The sequence below is a fragment of the Adiantum capillus-veneris genome, chromosome 6 (assembly GCF_014529385.1).
Source record: "Adiantum capillus-veneris isolate H3 chromosome 6, ASM1452938v2, whole genome shotgun sequence".
NCBI classification, from domain to species: Eukaryota; Viridiplantae; Streptophyta; class Polypodiopsida; order Polypodiales; family Pteridaceae; genus Adiantum; species Adiantum capillus-veneris.
Window position 1 is genome coordinate 5403002 of NC_140936.1, and position 16588 is coordinate 5419589.

General features: G+C 42.8%; 2 protein-coding genes across 2 annotated transcripts in view; both read right to left on the reverse strand.

Moving 5' to 3' along the window:
• Nucleotides 1-4736, reverse strand: part of LOC147455083 (uncharacterized) — a 29538-nt gene extending 24802 nt beyond the window's left edge. The window contains exon 1 of the mRNA XM_086513927.1: nucleotides 4383-4736. Coding sequence (XP_086370053.1) covers nucleotides 4383-4540 — 158 coding nt within the window. The 5' untranslated portion in view covers nucleotides 4541-4736. The remainder of the gene's footprint in view (nucleotides 1-4382) is intronic.
• Nucleotides 4737-5118: 382 nt separating this feature from the next.
• LOC147455084 (uncharacterized) lies at nucleotides 5119-15922 on the reverse strand. The gene is made up of 7 exons (XM_086515183.1): nucleotides 14845-15922; nucleotides 9093-9418; nucleotides 8904-9050; nucleotides 8618-8816; nucleotides 6730-6802; nucleotides 6517-6641; nucleotides 5119-5357 (listed from the first exon to the last, which is right to left on the reverse strand). The coding sequence occupies exons 1-7, from the start codon at nucleotides 15920-15922 to the stop codon at nucleotides 5119-5121; spliced, it is 2187 nt and encodes a 728-aa protein (XP_086371309.1).
• Nucleotides 15923-16588: the final 666 nt, after the last annotated feature.

Consider the following 16588-nt stretch of genomic DNA (forward strand, 5'->3'; position numbering starts at 1 on the left):
ACCCCTAGAGATAGAGCTCCATCCCTCCTCAGATACTCCCCTACCTACCTACATTCAGTTCAGTTTTGTATCTGTTTTGTTTCATTTGTCTTTCCGATAGACGGATGACATACACACCATGTACATTTGATTTGTCTCATAGGCCGATTTCGGCCTGACATAGACGTTAAAAATCTTTCTTTCTCTCTCTCTCTCTCTCTCTCTCTCTCTCTCTCTCTCTCTCTCTCTCTCTCTCTCTCTCTCTCTCTCTCTCTCTCTCTCTCTCTCTCTCTCTCTCTCTCTCTCTCTCTCTCTCTCTCTCTCTCTCTCTCTCTCTCTCTGATTACATTGACAGAGAGGGTGATAGAGGTGCCCAGCTGGCAGGGACGTGGATCCCATTGTTGTTATATGCTGATGATATTGTCTTGATCTCTGACTCACCAGAGGGTATGCAGCGACAGTTGGATGCATTACACAGTTTTGCAGAGGATAGTGGATTGTCTGTAAACCTTGGTAAAACCAAGGTCATGGTGTTTAACACCACACCGCAGTGGATCAGGAGATCGGCACCGACCTTCACGTATGGTCAAGAGATTGTGGAGTATACAGATGCATACACTTACCTTGGGATAGTCTTCACTGGGCCGAGGTTTTCTTTGGGGAGAGCAGCAAAGACTAGACTGACCAGAGCTTATGCGGCCTTGGGAGGCTTGGAGAGGATGTGTTCGCAGGTTCAGTTCCAGGAACCTCGGACAAAGTTATGGCTCTTTGATACTTTAGTAGCCTCAGCTATGATGTATGGGGTACAGGTATGGGGACCTTCTGTAGGCCAGGATGGTTGGAGACGTATGGAGAGGCCCTTGGTATCTATGATCTCCCGATTGATTAGAGCCAAGGCCTCCGTACCTCACGCGATCATTCGAGCAGAGCTAGCTGCCCCCCCCATGGAGATTGAGGCGCTTACCAGATCAGTGTCCTTTGTGCACAGCCTATGGGATACTACTAGAGACAGATATGCTAGATTGGCCCTTGAGTCTTCCAGACAGTTAGCTCTACAGGGGGACACTTCATGCTGGTATGCACAGATGACTTCATGGTTTCAGACGCATGGCTTCACCATGGACAGGTTGCCCCCTTTCCAGTATTCTCTTCACGCACCCTCGCTGTCTCTTACACGGGTGGAGATCACTAGACTCATTCGTCAGGACCTGATCCAGCTCGACACCAGGAGGACATGGATAGAGCCGCCTCAGGAGTTGAGCACAAAGATGGCTTTCTATAGAGAGCATCTTCTCCACCTCACAGGAGATGGGTTTGTGATTCGACCCAGCTACATGGACACACATATGTCTCATGGTTTGCGTTGTGCCATTGGTCAGATACGCACATCCTCACATCAGCTCGAGATTGAGACCGGTAGATTCAGAGGGATACCAGCAGACAGCAGGATATGCCGATTATGCCAGAGAGAGCCAGAGACAGAGTTGCACTACATATGTCATTGCACAGTGTTCTATGAGATACGGGGGCGTTTCCACTGCTTATTCAGAGAGGGTTTTGGTCCTCTATCTAGGGTCATGAGTTATGAGGATCAGAGATGTCTTGGACTATATCTACTTGAGTTACACAGGTATAGAGACACTTTACTGGGGAGAGCTAGAGAGAGGCAGTCCCAGAGACACATTACAGATTTCTTTTCACTAGATATGGGACAGCCAGAGGAGCAGCCACCACTGTAGAGCTCGTCCCACACTCATTCGACCACTACTGGCACTCTCATCGACCGAGCATTGGAGCTACAGAGATACAGACGACCGCGACTGAGGAGAGGAGCTACACAGCATCGACGGAGACTACAACAGAAGATTCGAGCCATACTCTCTCGACATCCAGAGTGCAGATGAGGATGGATCCTCACCATTTCTTCCATCTTTGTTTCACACACTGTTACATCCAGTTTACCGGGTACCTATTGTATCAGCTGCTACACCCACGTAGTTTTAGATTGTAGTAGTAGTAGTAGTATTTTGTTCCACTTCTAGTTCTTTTCTAGTTCTTTTGTACCCAGACATGGTATTAGATTCACTATTTTGTAACTGATTGGTCTCATAGGTCATTTTGGCCTTTTGAAGACGTTAATATAACATTTCATTTCCTTTCATTTCTCTCTCTCTCTCTCTCTCTCTCTCTCTCTCTCTCTCTCTCTCTCTCTCTCTCTCTCTCTCTCTCTCTCTCTCTCTCTCTCTCTCTCTCTCTCTCTCTCTCTCTCTCTGCAGAGAGAGAGAGAGAGAGAGAGAGTGTCTGGTGAGGGAGGAGCGAGTCTGCAGAGCTTGCACAGAGGAGGTAGAGAGTGAGGAGCACTTTGTATGTAGATGCAGAGCATACACTGAGATCAGAGGCAGGTATGAGGCCTTATTCAGAGGACAGCCCACTCTCCGAGAGATCATGGACTCTCGAGATCAGAGACAGCTCGGACGTTTCTTACTAGAGATACAGAGCCATCGGGACACACTACTACAACCACACACAGCTACACAGACAGAGGGGAGACAGTCGCAGCTCACAGACTTCTTTCAGAGGATTGCCGCCCCTCCCTCACCAGACACTCAGAGGGGAGTGACACTCCCACAGGCGGAGGAGAACCGAGCTAGACGACGACCACGAGTCACAGGCTACAGGGGCGCGAGCTCCCACCACCGACAGATCGAGGAGATCCGAGCCCGGGAGCGCCGTGCCACTGAGGAGCGAGTAGCTCAGATGAGGGCCAACCCGACAGCTTTCATCCGGGTAGCCTTGGCACCAGCCCCGCCCATGTACCACATCTTACATCCCCCCATTAGTACAGGATGGAGCTAGATAGCTTGATGCATTCTCATGATTGTACTACCTTGAGCATATAGACATGCATATACCCCTAGAGAGATAGAGCTCCATCCCTCCTCAGATACTCCACTACCTACATTCAGTTCAGTTTTGTATCAGTTTTGTTTCATTTGTCTTTCCGATAGACGGATGACATACACACCATGTACATCTGTTTTGTCTCATAGGCCGATTTCGGCCTGACATAGACGTTAAAAATCTTTCTTTCTTTCTTTCTCTCTCTCTCTCTCTCTCTCTCTCTCTCTCTCTCTCTCTCTCTCTCTCTCTCTCTCTCTCTCTCTCTCTCTCTCTCTCTCTCAGACACAAATGTCTTGTCTCTTTCTACCTCAATAATCTCTCTTCTCCACGAGTGCATTGTTCTTGTATGTGACATTGCAGGTGTTTTAGATTGGAGTCGAGGTGTCCACTGGATCACGAGCTAGTTCTTGTCTATAATGCATCTTTCGTTGCCATCCTTGATAGTTTCCCCCAAGGGATAGATGTTAGGGTGTGGTGGTTTTGTGGTTGTGCCTGGCGACAGTGAGGTAGTTTCCTCATGTCCAGATTTTCCTTGCCTAGTTTAGTCCTTGGGTTTTGGCTCTTTCCTAACCATGTAGCCTCCTACGAGCACTTAGGATTTTTCATCTTCCTTCCAAGTGTTGCCAAATACCCTATGGGCCTCCCTTCCCTATTTTCTCAGGCATTTCCCTCTTTATGAGGTCGTGGACCTTGAGGGCTGGGTCGGGCAGTTTGTGGCTGGCCCTTTTTACAGGGAGCAAAGGGTGTCCACCTCTTAGATAGGACAGTTCAGCCTCAAAAGGGGGTCGCCCTCCCGTGGGTCCCCCTGTTGCAAAAATTGCCATGACCTGGCAGCTACCTTGGCTGATTGTCTTGTTACTAGATGAAAATTTCATGAAACATGCAACACCCCACTTTGCGCATCTGCTGCAAACGAACGGCACGCATCAAGATTGCTACAATTTTTTCCAAAGAAGAGAGTTGAATTTGCCCTTAAACGTCAAGAAAATGGGTCTCCAAACACAACCATGTGCCCACATGAACGATTGCATGACGTAACCAGCAAGAGGCTGGGAATGTTTACTGCAAATAAACACAAAAAACATCACACAACACTAACACCCGTTGGGAAAATAAAAGCTAGGCTTGCAAGAAAGGAGTTAGAACCTGCGTGAAGAGTTCTCAAGACACTTCTAATTGCAATTAGACCTCACATGAAAGTTTCATGAAACATGCGACACCCCACTTTGCGCATCTGCTGCAAACAAGTGACACGCATCAAGATTGCTACAATTTTGCCCACGTGAGTGGTTGCATGACGTAACCAGCAAGAGGCTGGGAATGTTTACTGCAAATAAACACAAAAAACATCACACAACCCTAACACCCGTTGGGAAAATCAAAGCTAGGCTTGCGAGAAAGGAGTTAGAACCTGCGTGAAGAGTTCTCAAGACACTTCTAATTGCAATTAGACCCAGAATTCACCAGACTAGATACATTAGTGGAGGGAGAAAAGGACTCACAGATCCTGATCGGAGGAGGAAATGTTGGAGAGGATGGGCTTCAAGATGGCACCAGCTGATAGCAGGCCATGATTTCCGTAGTGCACGCTAAGTTCAGAAGGGTTTAGTTCCAAGTGCTGGGTTGTTCCGTCAGCAAGCTTCTCTTTCGGCTTACCCATCTCTGCAATCCTTGCAAAGAAGGAAACAAGGGCAGCTTCTTTAAACGGGAAGCTGAAGGGCGGGAAGCTTAGGTTATCAGCAGACGAGCTGCAGAGAAATGGCGCCAATCAGACACTGTAGCCTAGCAGAACTGCCTGGCGGGCAATTTTGAAACGCTCCCTTGGAAGTTGGGACCGTCCCAACTTGTTTGATTAGAGAACACAATCACAATGTCCATAGTAAAAGTTTAAGGGCGTCATTGAAGTTTTGTGAGGTCTCAAATTGCAGTTCTTTTGCACGAGAAGCACTAAAACGTTTTTGCAAACTAGCTCGCACGCTTCGCCCGCCTACCGGCGGGTCTCGCTCGCTCTTACCGCCTCACTCTGTATGTTTTTGTGTGTGTTGCATCTTTATACATTTCTCCATGACACACACATGATCGACACTCAATCACACGATCGACACTTTCTATCTTTGGCCCCTTTAAACTAATTCTGGTACATTTAACCCTTTTTGCACAAAGACAGAGAGAGAGAGATAGATACATAAAAGCACATGACTAAAGAGACATATTTTTATTAAAAAAAATCAGTTTACATTATTGCCAAAAAGACTCAGGAACATATCTGCATAGCACTCTAAGTCGTGCTATTTCAACAGGATCAAGATATTGCGTTGGAGCTCTACAAACTTCTCTTAAGTCTATTTTTTGAACCCAGCTCAAGTAAATCTTGTAATGACGAATCAACCCAAGCTCTTGCTTTAAGAGCATGAGCCTAATGTTGGAAAAGAAATAGGGATCAAGCAACTTGATGTAAATCGTGTCCAACTCTTCATCTACATATGACTCCCAAACAGTGTAGTTTTTCTCAATCACTTCCCATGCCCATTGCCATCCCCATTCAGCAGGTAACAAATTTTTTTCAAAGGCATCAACAATAAAAAAAAATTACACTTGAAAAAATATTCACAATTTCGTGGGCCATTTAATTGGCTGCAAGAAAAGAAGACAACATTAGTACTCAAAGCTTAAAATGAGAGAGAGAGAGAGAGAGAGAAAGAGAGATGATCAACATGACCACTTAAACACTTTAAAAAAGTATAAGCGCAATACGAACACTTCAATTACTAATTGTCATGCCAAAAAGTGTCAAGAGGTTCATTACGTCAAAGTCTTTACAACAACCTCAATTTTTTGTTTACAACGATTCATATTCTACTCTATAATTGGACGGATGAGGATCACTCCAATATACCGCATTGTAAACTTTACAATTAGTTTCAAAATTTCAAACTCTTCATCCGAAATGCAAGATTTGTGATTGTGATATATCTTTCGCAACTGAATATCACAACCACAAACATTGACATAATAAATATCAACCATATATAGTTCTTGTAGGACTCTCATCAATTTTATTTCGCTCAATATTTGTGACACTTTGCATAGTGTAATGCTTAACCGTCCACAATTTCCATACCACCCATCAGCATATGAATACACCCAATGATGCCACCAACACCATGTACCATATGCTTGACAAATATACTCTTCCTTAACTTTCAAATATATAATCATCCTTATATGTATTGGGAGAATAGCCAATACATCATGACCCATGTTAACCTACATTAGCAATTCACAAATCTCTCTCTCTCTCTCTCTCTCTCTCTCTCTCTCTCTCACACACACACACACACACACACGCACATACATTAACCTATGTAGGAGATAAAAGCCCACTTGATTAAGCCAATAGTAACTAAAAAAATATGGTACTTAGAATGCATAAACAATAAATCAAAGTGTTCGATCATCTAGAGAAGTTGAGCCTACGACACACTCTACTTAGAACTCTCAAGATCCAAGGTCCGACACGTCGAACACTGCGACCGAGGCGTCGAGGTGATTCACCCAAAGAATAGATTCTAAACATCCATTCATTCACTCCATAGGGACCGTATGAAAAGTTGCAATTGAGAGTGTGTTGCATACCTAACTCTCGTACAGTGATTCGCATATCATCTATATCAAACTCTATGTGATAATAACCTACAACACTTCTAAAATATCGTGCTTCATATAATGCCAAGACAGAATGTCTGCAATAATATTGAAGCCTGCAATGAAAATAATAACCAACCATTTAGACATAGAAAGTAACAACACATTTAACATCATATGGATTCAAGTTCAAGCTATACGCACCGAAGGATCTCAAAATCCTCGACAATACGAACAATATCCTCAGCATGTGCAGAACCCCTCCACAATGGAGGATCTAGAAAAAATGTTACACGTGTAAACATACAAATTAAAGGCCAAAAAGTTCTTATTCATGGTAAAAGTAAGTAACAAAGATAAGATTTTACATTTACATACCTCTAATATAAGTAAGTACATCATTGAGGGTGTATGAAACCATGATGTATCATGCCATTCTTTCTGCTCTAACAGCACAGATTTGGAAGTTTAAGAGGAACAAATATGAAATAGAATAAAGAATATGAAATAAACGATCATGCCATAGAGAATCATGTCCTTCTTTCTTTTGTTTTAGTGAAGGGTTTAAGAGAGAGAGAGAGAGAGAGAGAGAGAGAGGAATGAAAGCAATTCAAAAGACTTTGAAATTTCACAACTTCACAAAGAAACAATACAAAATAGTTATTCAAAGTGTAGCCTTCGAGAGACCACATTAGGGATTCTATAAGTCCAAGGACCTATGTTGTATACATTTTGCAAGATACGGGGTGGTGTTTCAACTTGAGTAAATATCCTCAATCGATATGGTGTAGTGCGGTCTCCAGCAACCCCCACCTGTTGTGCATTGACTGGCCTCTCGTCACTCACAAACCAAATATTAACTTGAATTTGACGATGCTCGTGGTTCGAAGAAAAGGCAACATGGTAGTATCCAAGAACTTCCATGGACATATCTCTACCTAAGTATAGCATTTCATAAACACCTACGATGATAAAACCTCGATGGGAGTGATCTGTGCAAAGGCATCCATGAATTATGTAGAGCAATAAAAGCTTAAAACTACAAATATACCATATATAAAAACTCTTACAATATAATATGAGTTTGATCAAATAAGATCACCAAAAACATAGCAGGAACTCTTCCCCTCCATTGCGGTGGATCTTCAACAGATTAAGTCAATGTATAAGCCAATCTTCTCAAGAAAATAATAGGTCAAGTTAATAAACTAATTTAAAAAAGAAGATAAATACCTCGAATGAATTTAGTGATGTGACCCACTACATAGGAGGCACTGCGTCGAGGATCCATCTGTAGGAAATACTTTGATCCAAGAGATATGAATAAAATTTAACATCAAGTGTGTCTGACTTTAAGTGAGAGCCACAATGTCAATTTGAACTTATTGTTATGAGCTCGCTAGTTGTAATACTTCCTTGAATACAATGTTTGGAGTGTAGTAACACTCCACTTGAGTGTTTTTAGTTTTGACAATAATCCTCATAGAAGCTACACTTCGTACACGTGACATTGCAACATACAACTGTCCATGAGAGAAGATAGATGACTCAAGATATAGACCAAGAATTCCAAGTGTTTGCCCTTGTGCTTTGTTGATAGTCATCCCAAAAGCAAGCCTGATTGGAAATTGACGACGCTTCATTTGAAATGGAAGTCCCTGATGGCTTCCAATAATAAAGTCAATCCTTGGAAGAAAAACTCTATCTCCAATATTTGATCCTGTAACTATCTCTGTCTCAATTACTTTATGATGAAATTGCTTGCATAGGTGGAAAACCACCACCAAGAGTAAAGCTATTCAGATATTCAATTGTGTACAAATGTGTGTTTTCCTCTGACATACAAATTGAATCTGCACTCAGATACTCTTTGCAATCTCCATGCATTAATTAAATCCACCTCTTTATTCCGTGGAGCAAGTATTGCTCGATCTCTGAAAAAAGTTGCTTGATCTTACAAATGACACAAATCTCCATATATAAAGCTTAGAAGATCTGCCGAACTATTTCCTGGAAGCATCATGTGTGAAGGTATTTTGACTCTGTCTAAGTCTCCTCCATCATCCATAACCCCATTGCCAATATCAAGCACCCAACGGGAAAAACTTTGAGCATTCTATATGAAGCAAAGCTTGATTTTTTGCCACATCAAATCGCACACTTGCATCTGAAATACGCATCCTTAGGGCATAAACATAGTCCTCACAAAATTCAGTGCAAAACCTGTCCCAAAGAGCAGCCGGATGAAGTGGCTCACAAAAGACTAATATGATTGCAAACAGTTGTCTCAACTGCATTCCAATTTGAAAAAAAGATGCCTCTTGGAGGCAAATTGACCATTCTTCATCATCTTGCAATAATCCTCTAGCTATACATGCCTCCTTGTATGTATCATAGATGTGACCATCATACATACGCAAGTCTTCAAAACACTTACATCCCTTGCAAATATTGAGAAGCATTCGTAGGTAATAAACCTCACCAGCAGTAGGGACAATATTATACATTCTTCCAATAGAAAGACCCTGTTGTCGTGGAGACCATGCCTTTCAACTTTTATTCCATACCCAACCATTTGGAAAGTCAGTATATGTGAAGTTATTTGCTTCAGGATAATTTTGATTTGCAACAAACCATTCTGTCAAGGTAGTTTTTCTATTTTGCTCATTATCTAGCAAATATGATACATCATCACCATCTTGAAATGTAACCATATTCTGCAATGGAAGGTGTACTTGCAATCGTTGAATAGTTGGCCTTTCACTATGCATGTTGAAGCCAAATATTCTCCACATAGCCTTAGATACAGAAACATAACGTGCATTGAGATAACTCTTGATCTCATCAGTAGCTCCTTCACCATTTTGAAGGACAACAGTGGCTCGATCATGTCCTTTGTAGACATACTTATAAAGATATTTCACTATAGTGACAGTTGTTACCATATACATGTGGTAGTGATGTGTGTGAACACACTAGGACCGCCGGGGCATTTTTTCCCTCTTTAGGAGGTTTTTTCCCCCGTGCATTGTATATACGCCCATCACTCTAGGGCTATCTATCTTTCCATTGCACACTAAGTAATACACTCTCTATTGTGTGCCTTGAGCTTCCTTCGTCTTCTCCAAGCTGTGTGTGTTTCTCTGCAACCCTAATTCCAACAATTGGTATCAGAGCAGGTCACGTCCTCCCGGGCTTAGTCGCCAGCTGCTCCAGCACACGCCTGCTCACTTTCTCCGATTTCAGTGAGCTTTGGCAAGCGTTCGCAGGTCGACAAATATTTTGGGAGAGCTAGAAGAGCTTGGTCTGCTCAGAATTTTGATTTGGGCTCATTTCGGCCTCCGTTTCCACTACGGGCAGTACTGCACAGGCTATTTCGTCATTTTGTGCAGATATTCTGTCAGTGCCGTTTTCTGCATAACAGGTGCCTTATAGTCTTCTACGGTTTGTGCTATATAGCACAAGTTGTTCCCGCTCCATTTCTCCTATTTTCGGGCAGTTTTCACATCAGGTGCAGCATTTACCATGGCTGACAACAACAACACAGATGTGTTCAAGATGTTTGCTGCTGAGGACAGGTTGGATGGGGACAACTACCCTATGTGGGCTTATATGATGCAACACGTTCTTGTGTCAAAAGGTGTCTGGAACATTGTGCAGGGCATTGATGTACGTCCTGGTTCTGAAGATGTAGGCGATATTGAGGATGTTGCAGGTCTTGCTGCAAGGATTGCAGGTGTTAGAGTTGTTTTGCCTACAGCAGAACAAGCTCGTTGGGATGTTAAGGATGCGCAGGCTCATGCATTGATTGCGTTGTCTGTGAAGCGCACCATTATTCCTCACATCCGTTCAGCAAAATCTGCAAAACAGGCTTGGGATATTCTAGCAGGTCTTTATGCAAGCCGCAATGAGGCTAAAATTGCTTTGCTGCGTAAAGAGCTAGAGTCGAAGATTATGCATGAGGAAGATGATATGGACACTTTCCTTGCTAGTGTCAAGGATATCAATGAGCAACTCATTTCTGCAGGTGAAGTCATTTCTGACAGTTCCCTTGTGCAGACTGTTCTTGATGCCTTACCAGATTCCTACCAGACTTTTGCTAGTACTTGGAGACTGATGACCCAAGGAAATCCTGAAGTTGTCAAGTTTGATGCATTATGCACATTGCTGTTGCAAGAGTCACTTTCTAGAAAAAACAGGACTAGGCAGCGTGCAGTTGAACAGGCTTTTATTGCTTCTCAAAGAAAGGGTGGTAACAGTAATGCAGCCACTTCTTATGGTTCTGCTGCGAGTGGCAAAATTTCTGTTCCTAATGCTTCTGCTGGCAGCACTTCGTCTGGCAATTCTGGTGACAAGGGCAAAAAGAAAATGCGTTGCCATTATTGTAAAGCCAATGATCACTTGATCAAGTCGTGTCCTAAGTTGAAGGCCAAAGAGGCTAAGAAGAAAGAGGGTGGTTCCACTGCAAATGCTGGTTCCACTACAAATGCAGCCATTGTTGAGTCTTCTGTGAAAGGAGATTGTGATGCTGATGTTGATGCAGAATGGGCTTTTAGCGCAGAGTGCACTTACAATCCTGCTGTCCATGATGCATGCTTGTCAGTTGCTGCAGATTCACATGTGTGGTATTTCGACAGTGGTGCTACAAAGCACATTACCTCACATCGTGAATTGTTTACCTCTCTCGAGTCTGTCCCTCATGGGAATTCAGTCACTTGTGCCAACAACGCCTCTTATCCAGTTCAGGGAGTTGGAAAGATTGTGCTCACTGCTGCTAATGGCAGTTCCTTCACACTTGTTGATGCACTTTATGTACCTGGGATCAAGAAGAATCTATTGTCTGTATCCGCACTTGCTAGACTTGGACTTGTAGTCAAATTTGTGGATGACAGATGTACAGTTCATGATCTCAGGTTTGGTGATGAAATTGTTGCATCTGGGCTTTTGTGCCGTGGGCTGTATAAGCTCACTTTGTATGACAAGTGTGGACAAAATTTTGCAAATGCTGTTGCAGATTCAAGGGCTATTTCAGATGCAAAACTTTGGCATGCACGTTTTGGTTATCTGAATTTTGCCAGTTTGCTGCGTTTGCAGAAATCTGATATGGTTGCTTCTTTGCCGCCTCTTGAAGCACCTATCAAACATGTTTGTGAAGGCTGTATTCTGGGTAAAATGCAGCGTTCTAAGTTTCCAAAGGATGGTTCAGTTAGGGCCACATGCAGGTTGCAACTTGTGCATAGTGATGTTTGTGGGCCCATGCAAACTCCGTCCTTGGGCAATTACCTGTACTTCGTGACTTTCATTGATGATTACTCCAGGCATGCATGGGTATTTCCGCTTAAAGCAAAGTCCGAAGTTTTTATGTGCTTCAAACAATTTTTGGCTATGGCTGAAAATGTCTCAAAATGTACTATGGGCACCCTCCGTTCCGATCGAGGGGGGGAGTATATGCTTCATGAATTTAATGCATTTCTGGCTAGTCGTGGGATAAAACACCAATGTACAGTGCCTTATACACCTCAGCAAAATGGTGTTGCTGAGAGGAAAAACAGGTCACTAACGGAAATGGCACGATGTATGGTCAAAAGTCAAGCTTTGCCGCATTCTTTTTGGCTTGAGGCCATCATGTGTGCCACTTATGTACTTAACAGGTGTCCTACGAAAGCTTTGCAGTCTATTACTCCATATGAAGCATGGCATGATAGAAAACCTTCTATTGAGCACATGCGTGTTTTTGGCTGTTTGGCATATGCTTTGGTGCCACAAGTGCAGCGCAGAAAATTGGATGATAAGGCTGTCAAATGTATTTTTGTTGGTTATAGTGCTGAAAGCAAAGGTTACAAGTTGTATCATCCGCAAACAAAACGTATTTTGGTTTCACGGGATGTAGTGTTTGTGGAAGATTCTGTTCAACCCTTGCTGTCATGTACTAGAGACAGTAATGTAAGCTCACAGGACATTTATGACACTTTGTTGCCTCTTTTCAGTGGTGGAAATACGAATGTAAGTTCCAATGAGGCAAATGTACAGCCTATGGGGGTTTCTGAAAATGTTTTAGAACAGCCTATTACTGATGCAGATGTACATGATGTACTTGATGAGGAAAGGGCTGAAAATGAGCAGGCTAGAGGTATGCCAAAATGGCTGGTGCACACTTTGCGTGACAGTAAATTGGATGCACCTTTATCTAGTCGTACTCGTTCAGGCTCTCGCCATGCATCTTATGCATCAGATTGTTATGCTTTGGCTGTGTCTAGTTTACATGATGTTGAGGAGCCTCTGTCTTTTGATGAAGCACAGAATTCAGAAAATTGGATTGCTGCCATGAAATCAGAATATGATGCACTTATAGAGAATGACACATGGACTTTATGTGATTTGCCTCCTGGCAAAAAGGCCATTGGTACGAAGTGGGTTTACAAGTTGAAACGCAAGCCGGATGGTGAGATCGATCGCCATAAGGCTCGACTTGTTGCAAAGGGTTATGCACAACAAAAAGGCATAGATTATGAAGAGACTTTTGCTCCCACTTGTCGTATGACTACTGTGCGCTTTCTATGTGCATTGGCAGCTCATTTTGGTTGGGATGTACATCAATCAGACATTGTTACTGGTTTCTTGAATGGTGACATATTTGAGGAAGTTTATGTAATGCAGCCTCGCGGTTTTGTCATAAAAGGACAAGAGGACAAAGTGTGCAAATGTAGGAAGGCTTTGTATGGGTTGAAGCAATCTCCTCGTGCTTGGTATGAGAAAGCTGACACTCATTTGGTTAAACGAGGCTTTCGTAACAGTCCAACAGAAAGCACATTGTATGTAAAGCGTGAGGATGATGTATTTCTCATTGTGGTTCTTTATGTTGATGATTTGCTGATCACTGGACCAAATGAGAGACATATTGCTGAATTTAAGGCTGATTTGAATGCTACTTTCAAGATGAAAGATTTGGGGCTGTTGCATCATTACTTGGGTATACAGTTTAAGCAGTGTGATGGTGGTATTGCCTTGTGTCAGAAAAGTTACATAGAGACATTGCTATGTAAGTTTGGACTTGAGGATTGCAAACCTATTGCCACTCCCATGGAAACAGGTTTGAAGTTGAGTCTACATGATGCTGGCGATCCTGCTGATGTCACTCTTTACCAAACTGCTGTTGGCTGCCTCATTTATGTATGCAACACGAGGCCAGATATTCAGTTTGCAGTCTCGCAGGTCAGCAGATTTATGCATAGCCCAGGGTCTAAGCATTGGCAGGCTGTCAAGAGGATTTTCCGCTACCTTAGTGGCACTTTACATCTTGGCTCGTTTTATCCCAAGGGGGGATCATTGCCGCCAGACTTACATGCTTTTTCGGACTCAGATTGGGCTGGTTGTTTTGACACGCGAGTGTCCACAAGTGGTTTTTGTTTCATGCTTGGCAGTTCATGTATATCATGGTTGAGCAAGAAGCAACCTACTGTGGCCACTTCGAGTTGTGAGGCTGAGTACAGGGCAGTCTTCACAGCTACGGTTGAGTGTGTATGGCTCAGACGCCTTATGGCTGACTTGGGTGTTGGACAGGACACTGCCAACACTATCTACACTGACAGTCAGAGCGCATTGGCAGTTGCGAGGAACCCAGTTTTTCATGCTCGCACAAAGCACATTGAGGTGCATTACCACTATGTCAGGGAGAGGCTCTCAGCAGGAGAGATCAGCTTGGCTTATGTGCCAACACAGGACAACCTTGCAGATCTTTTCACAAAGGCATTGTCTCGTGAGAAGCTTGAAGCTTTCCGCAAAGCTTTGGGCTTACTCCCCTTTGTGGACTGATCCTGTCCTCAGGGCATGGCACTTCCCTTTACTCATGTGCCAGCTCTCGTTCACCGCATCACTCCAGGGGGGATTTGTTACCATATACATGTGGTAGTGATGTGTGTGAACACACTAGGACCGCCGGGGCATTTTTTCCCTCTTTAGGAGGTTTTTTCCCCCGTGCATTGTATATACGCCCATCACTCTAGGGCTATCTATCTTTCCATTGCACACTAAGTAATACACTCTCTATTGTGTGCCTTGAGCTTCCTTCGTCTTCTCCAAGCTGTGTGTGTTTCTCTGCAACCCTAATTCCAACAACAGTTGAGCAAATCTGCAGATTAATATGGGCTTGGTATCTTAGTGATAAGAGAGGGCTGTAAGGAACAACCCAACGATTATCTAAATTGTAATTTTTAGACGTAACAAACCTTCCATCGTCTCTTCTCATATACACAGGATATGCACTTTCGTTTACATTTGTAGACGTAGAAAATGTTCGTGGAAACTTGAATCTACACTTACCATCAACCATACATGGAGAACGTGGATTCAAAGGACCACATGGCCCATGAACATTACAACAACTCACTACATCAAATAATTCCAGAAACACATTCTTGTCAGGGAGCTCTGCACAAACCAACTTGTCATGGTGTAATGTATCTATGGGTTTATATTCGGATGCAAGTATCAACAATATATGTGCATGAGGAAGACCTCTCTTCTGAAACTCAATCACTGAAACCTGTCCAATCGCCTCCCCAAATACGGCTTGCTTGATAAGTAAATGCATCATATCTTGGAACTTCTGATAAAACACTCGTACAGTCAAATCAGGACGATCAACAACACTTTGTCCAGGTAGTAATGCATCATCTATTTCCTTCCATCGTGGATTACATGTAAATGTAATGAAGAGATCCGGTTTTCCCCTACTAAGAACAATTGCCATTGCATCTTGAAATAGTTGGCACATATATCTTGGACCTCCAACAAAAGACGAAGGCAAAACAATTATACGGCCAACATTTTGACCTTCAGCCCTCTCTAAGCCATCTCTAGCCTCAACCATGTCAACCAATCCTTGGTACACTTCACCACGAAGTGTTTTTTGGTTATTTCGCATCCACAAAAGCCGTGACTCCTCTAGAGTACTATAAGCATCCACGACATACTGTTGTAATAGCCTACCTCCTCGAAGAAGACACTCCACAATATCATCTCTTATTTGGAAGCGAAAGACATAATATTGCTTTTGACTCAATTTTTTTCCAACGGTAGTCTGTGAATAAAGATGCCACCTATCCTCTCCACTTGGAAATAATAAAACATACAATAAGGACATGTAAGCTCGATGCATACTGGAGATTCTTTTCAAACCCCCTTGTCGAAAATTCAGTACAATGTCGCAATAGCCAATATTTCTATCATCCCCTTGTCCTGGCATAATTGCAGCAACTTCAGAACCCCTTGGAGCGAGATATTGCCAACCATCAGAACGATGCTCCGCAATAACCATCCTCATATTGGGTACAATAGCATCTCCAAACAAAGAAGCAGCAGATCGTAGAGCATTTGCATAAGGATTTACTCTATGCATCATCACTTGTAAACACTCTAGAATACTACGATCTAAATTTGAAACATGATGCAATCTGTTGCTCAACTCATGTTCGGTATCAAAAAAATATAATTGTGCAAAGCGTGGGACTTCATTTTGTCCTTTGGGAGGGCTGGCGCTAAAGAACCAATGCTATGATAGACAGAGCCGTGAACCTTAAAAGTGTATACACCTCTCCCACCATAATTAATAGTCTCATTAATATGGGCACCAAGAGACACAAATGCCAATGCATTATTATATCCTCGAAGGTTTTGTAAGAACTGTCTACTTCTTGTTGTGGTTGAGCTCATCAAATCTTTCAATTCATTTGGTGGCTCATTCAAAGGAAGTAATTGGAATTTTCCATCAGAGCAACAATATTTACCCACAAATGTTTGGATAGTCTTTCCTTTGTCCTTCCAGGCCTTTGCTCCACATTTGGAGCAAACATAATCTAAGCTTCCTAAATTGTGCAACACACACTTTTTGGATAGAACTGGTGCCATAGACTTGTGATGTAAAAGGAGAGACATTGGATATTCAAAGCGGATGGACAAACAATGCTTTTCTACTTTAGAATAGTTTCCCTCTACTAAGTTCATTGTTGTTCTAACATTCATGGCTTCAGAGTTTCCTTCATGTACATCATGCATGCTTTGCCTT

What these genes read in the sequence shown, in the direction of transcription:
- LOC147455084 (XM_086515183.1), bottom strand. Translation starts at nt 15,922, where the DNA reads ATGCATAGAGTAAATCCTTATGCAAATGCTCTACGATCTGCTGCTTCT. An exon ending in CTCAAAGTTTTTCCCGTTGG is followed by an intron (nt 6,803 to 8,617) that starts GTGCTTGATATT and finishes CATTTTTTCTAG; the next exon opens with ATCCTCCATTGTGGAGGGGT. An exon ending in GAGGATTTTGAGATCCTTCG is followed by an intron (nt 6,642 to 6,729) that starts GTGCGTATAGCT and finishes TTTTCATTGCAG; the next exon opens with GCTTCAATATTATTGCAGAC.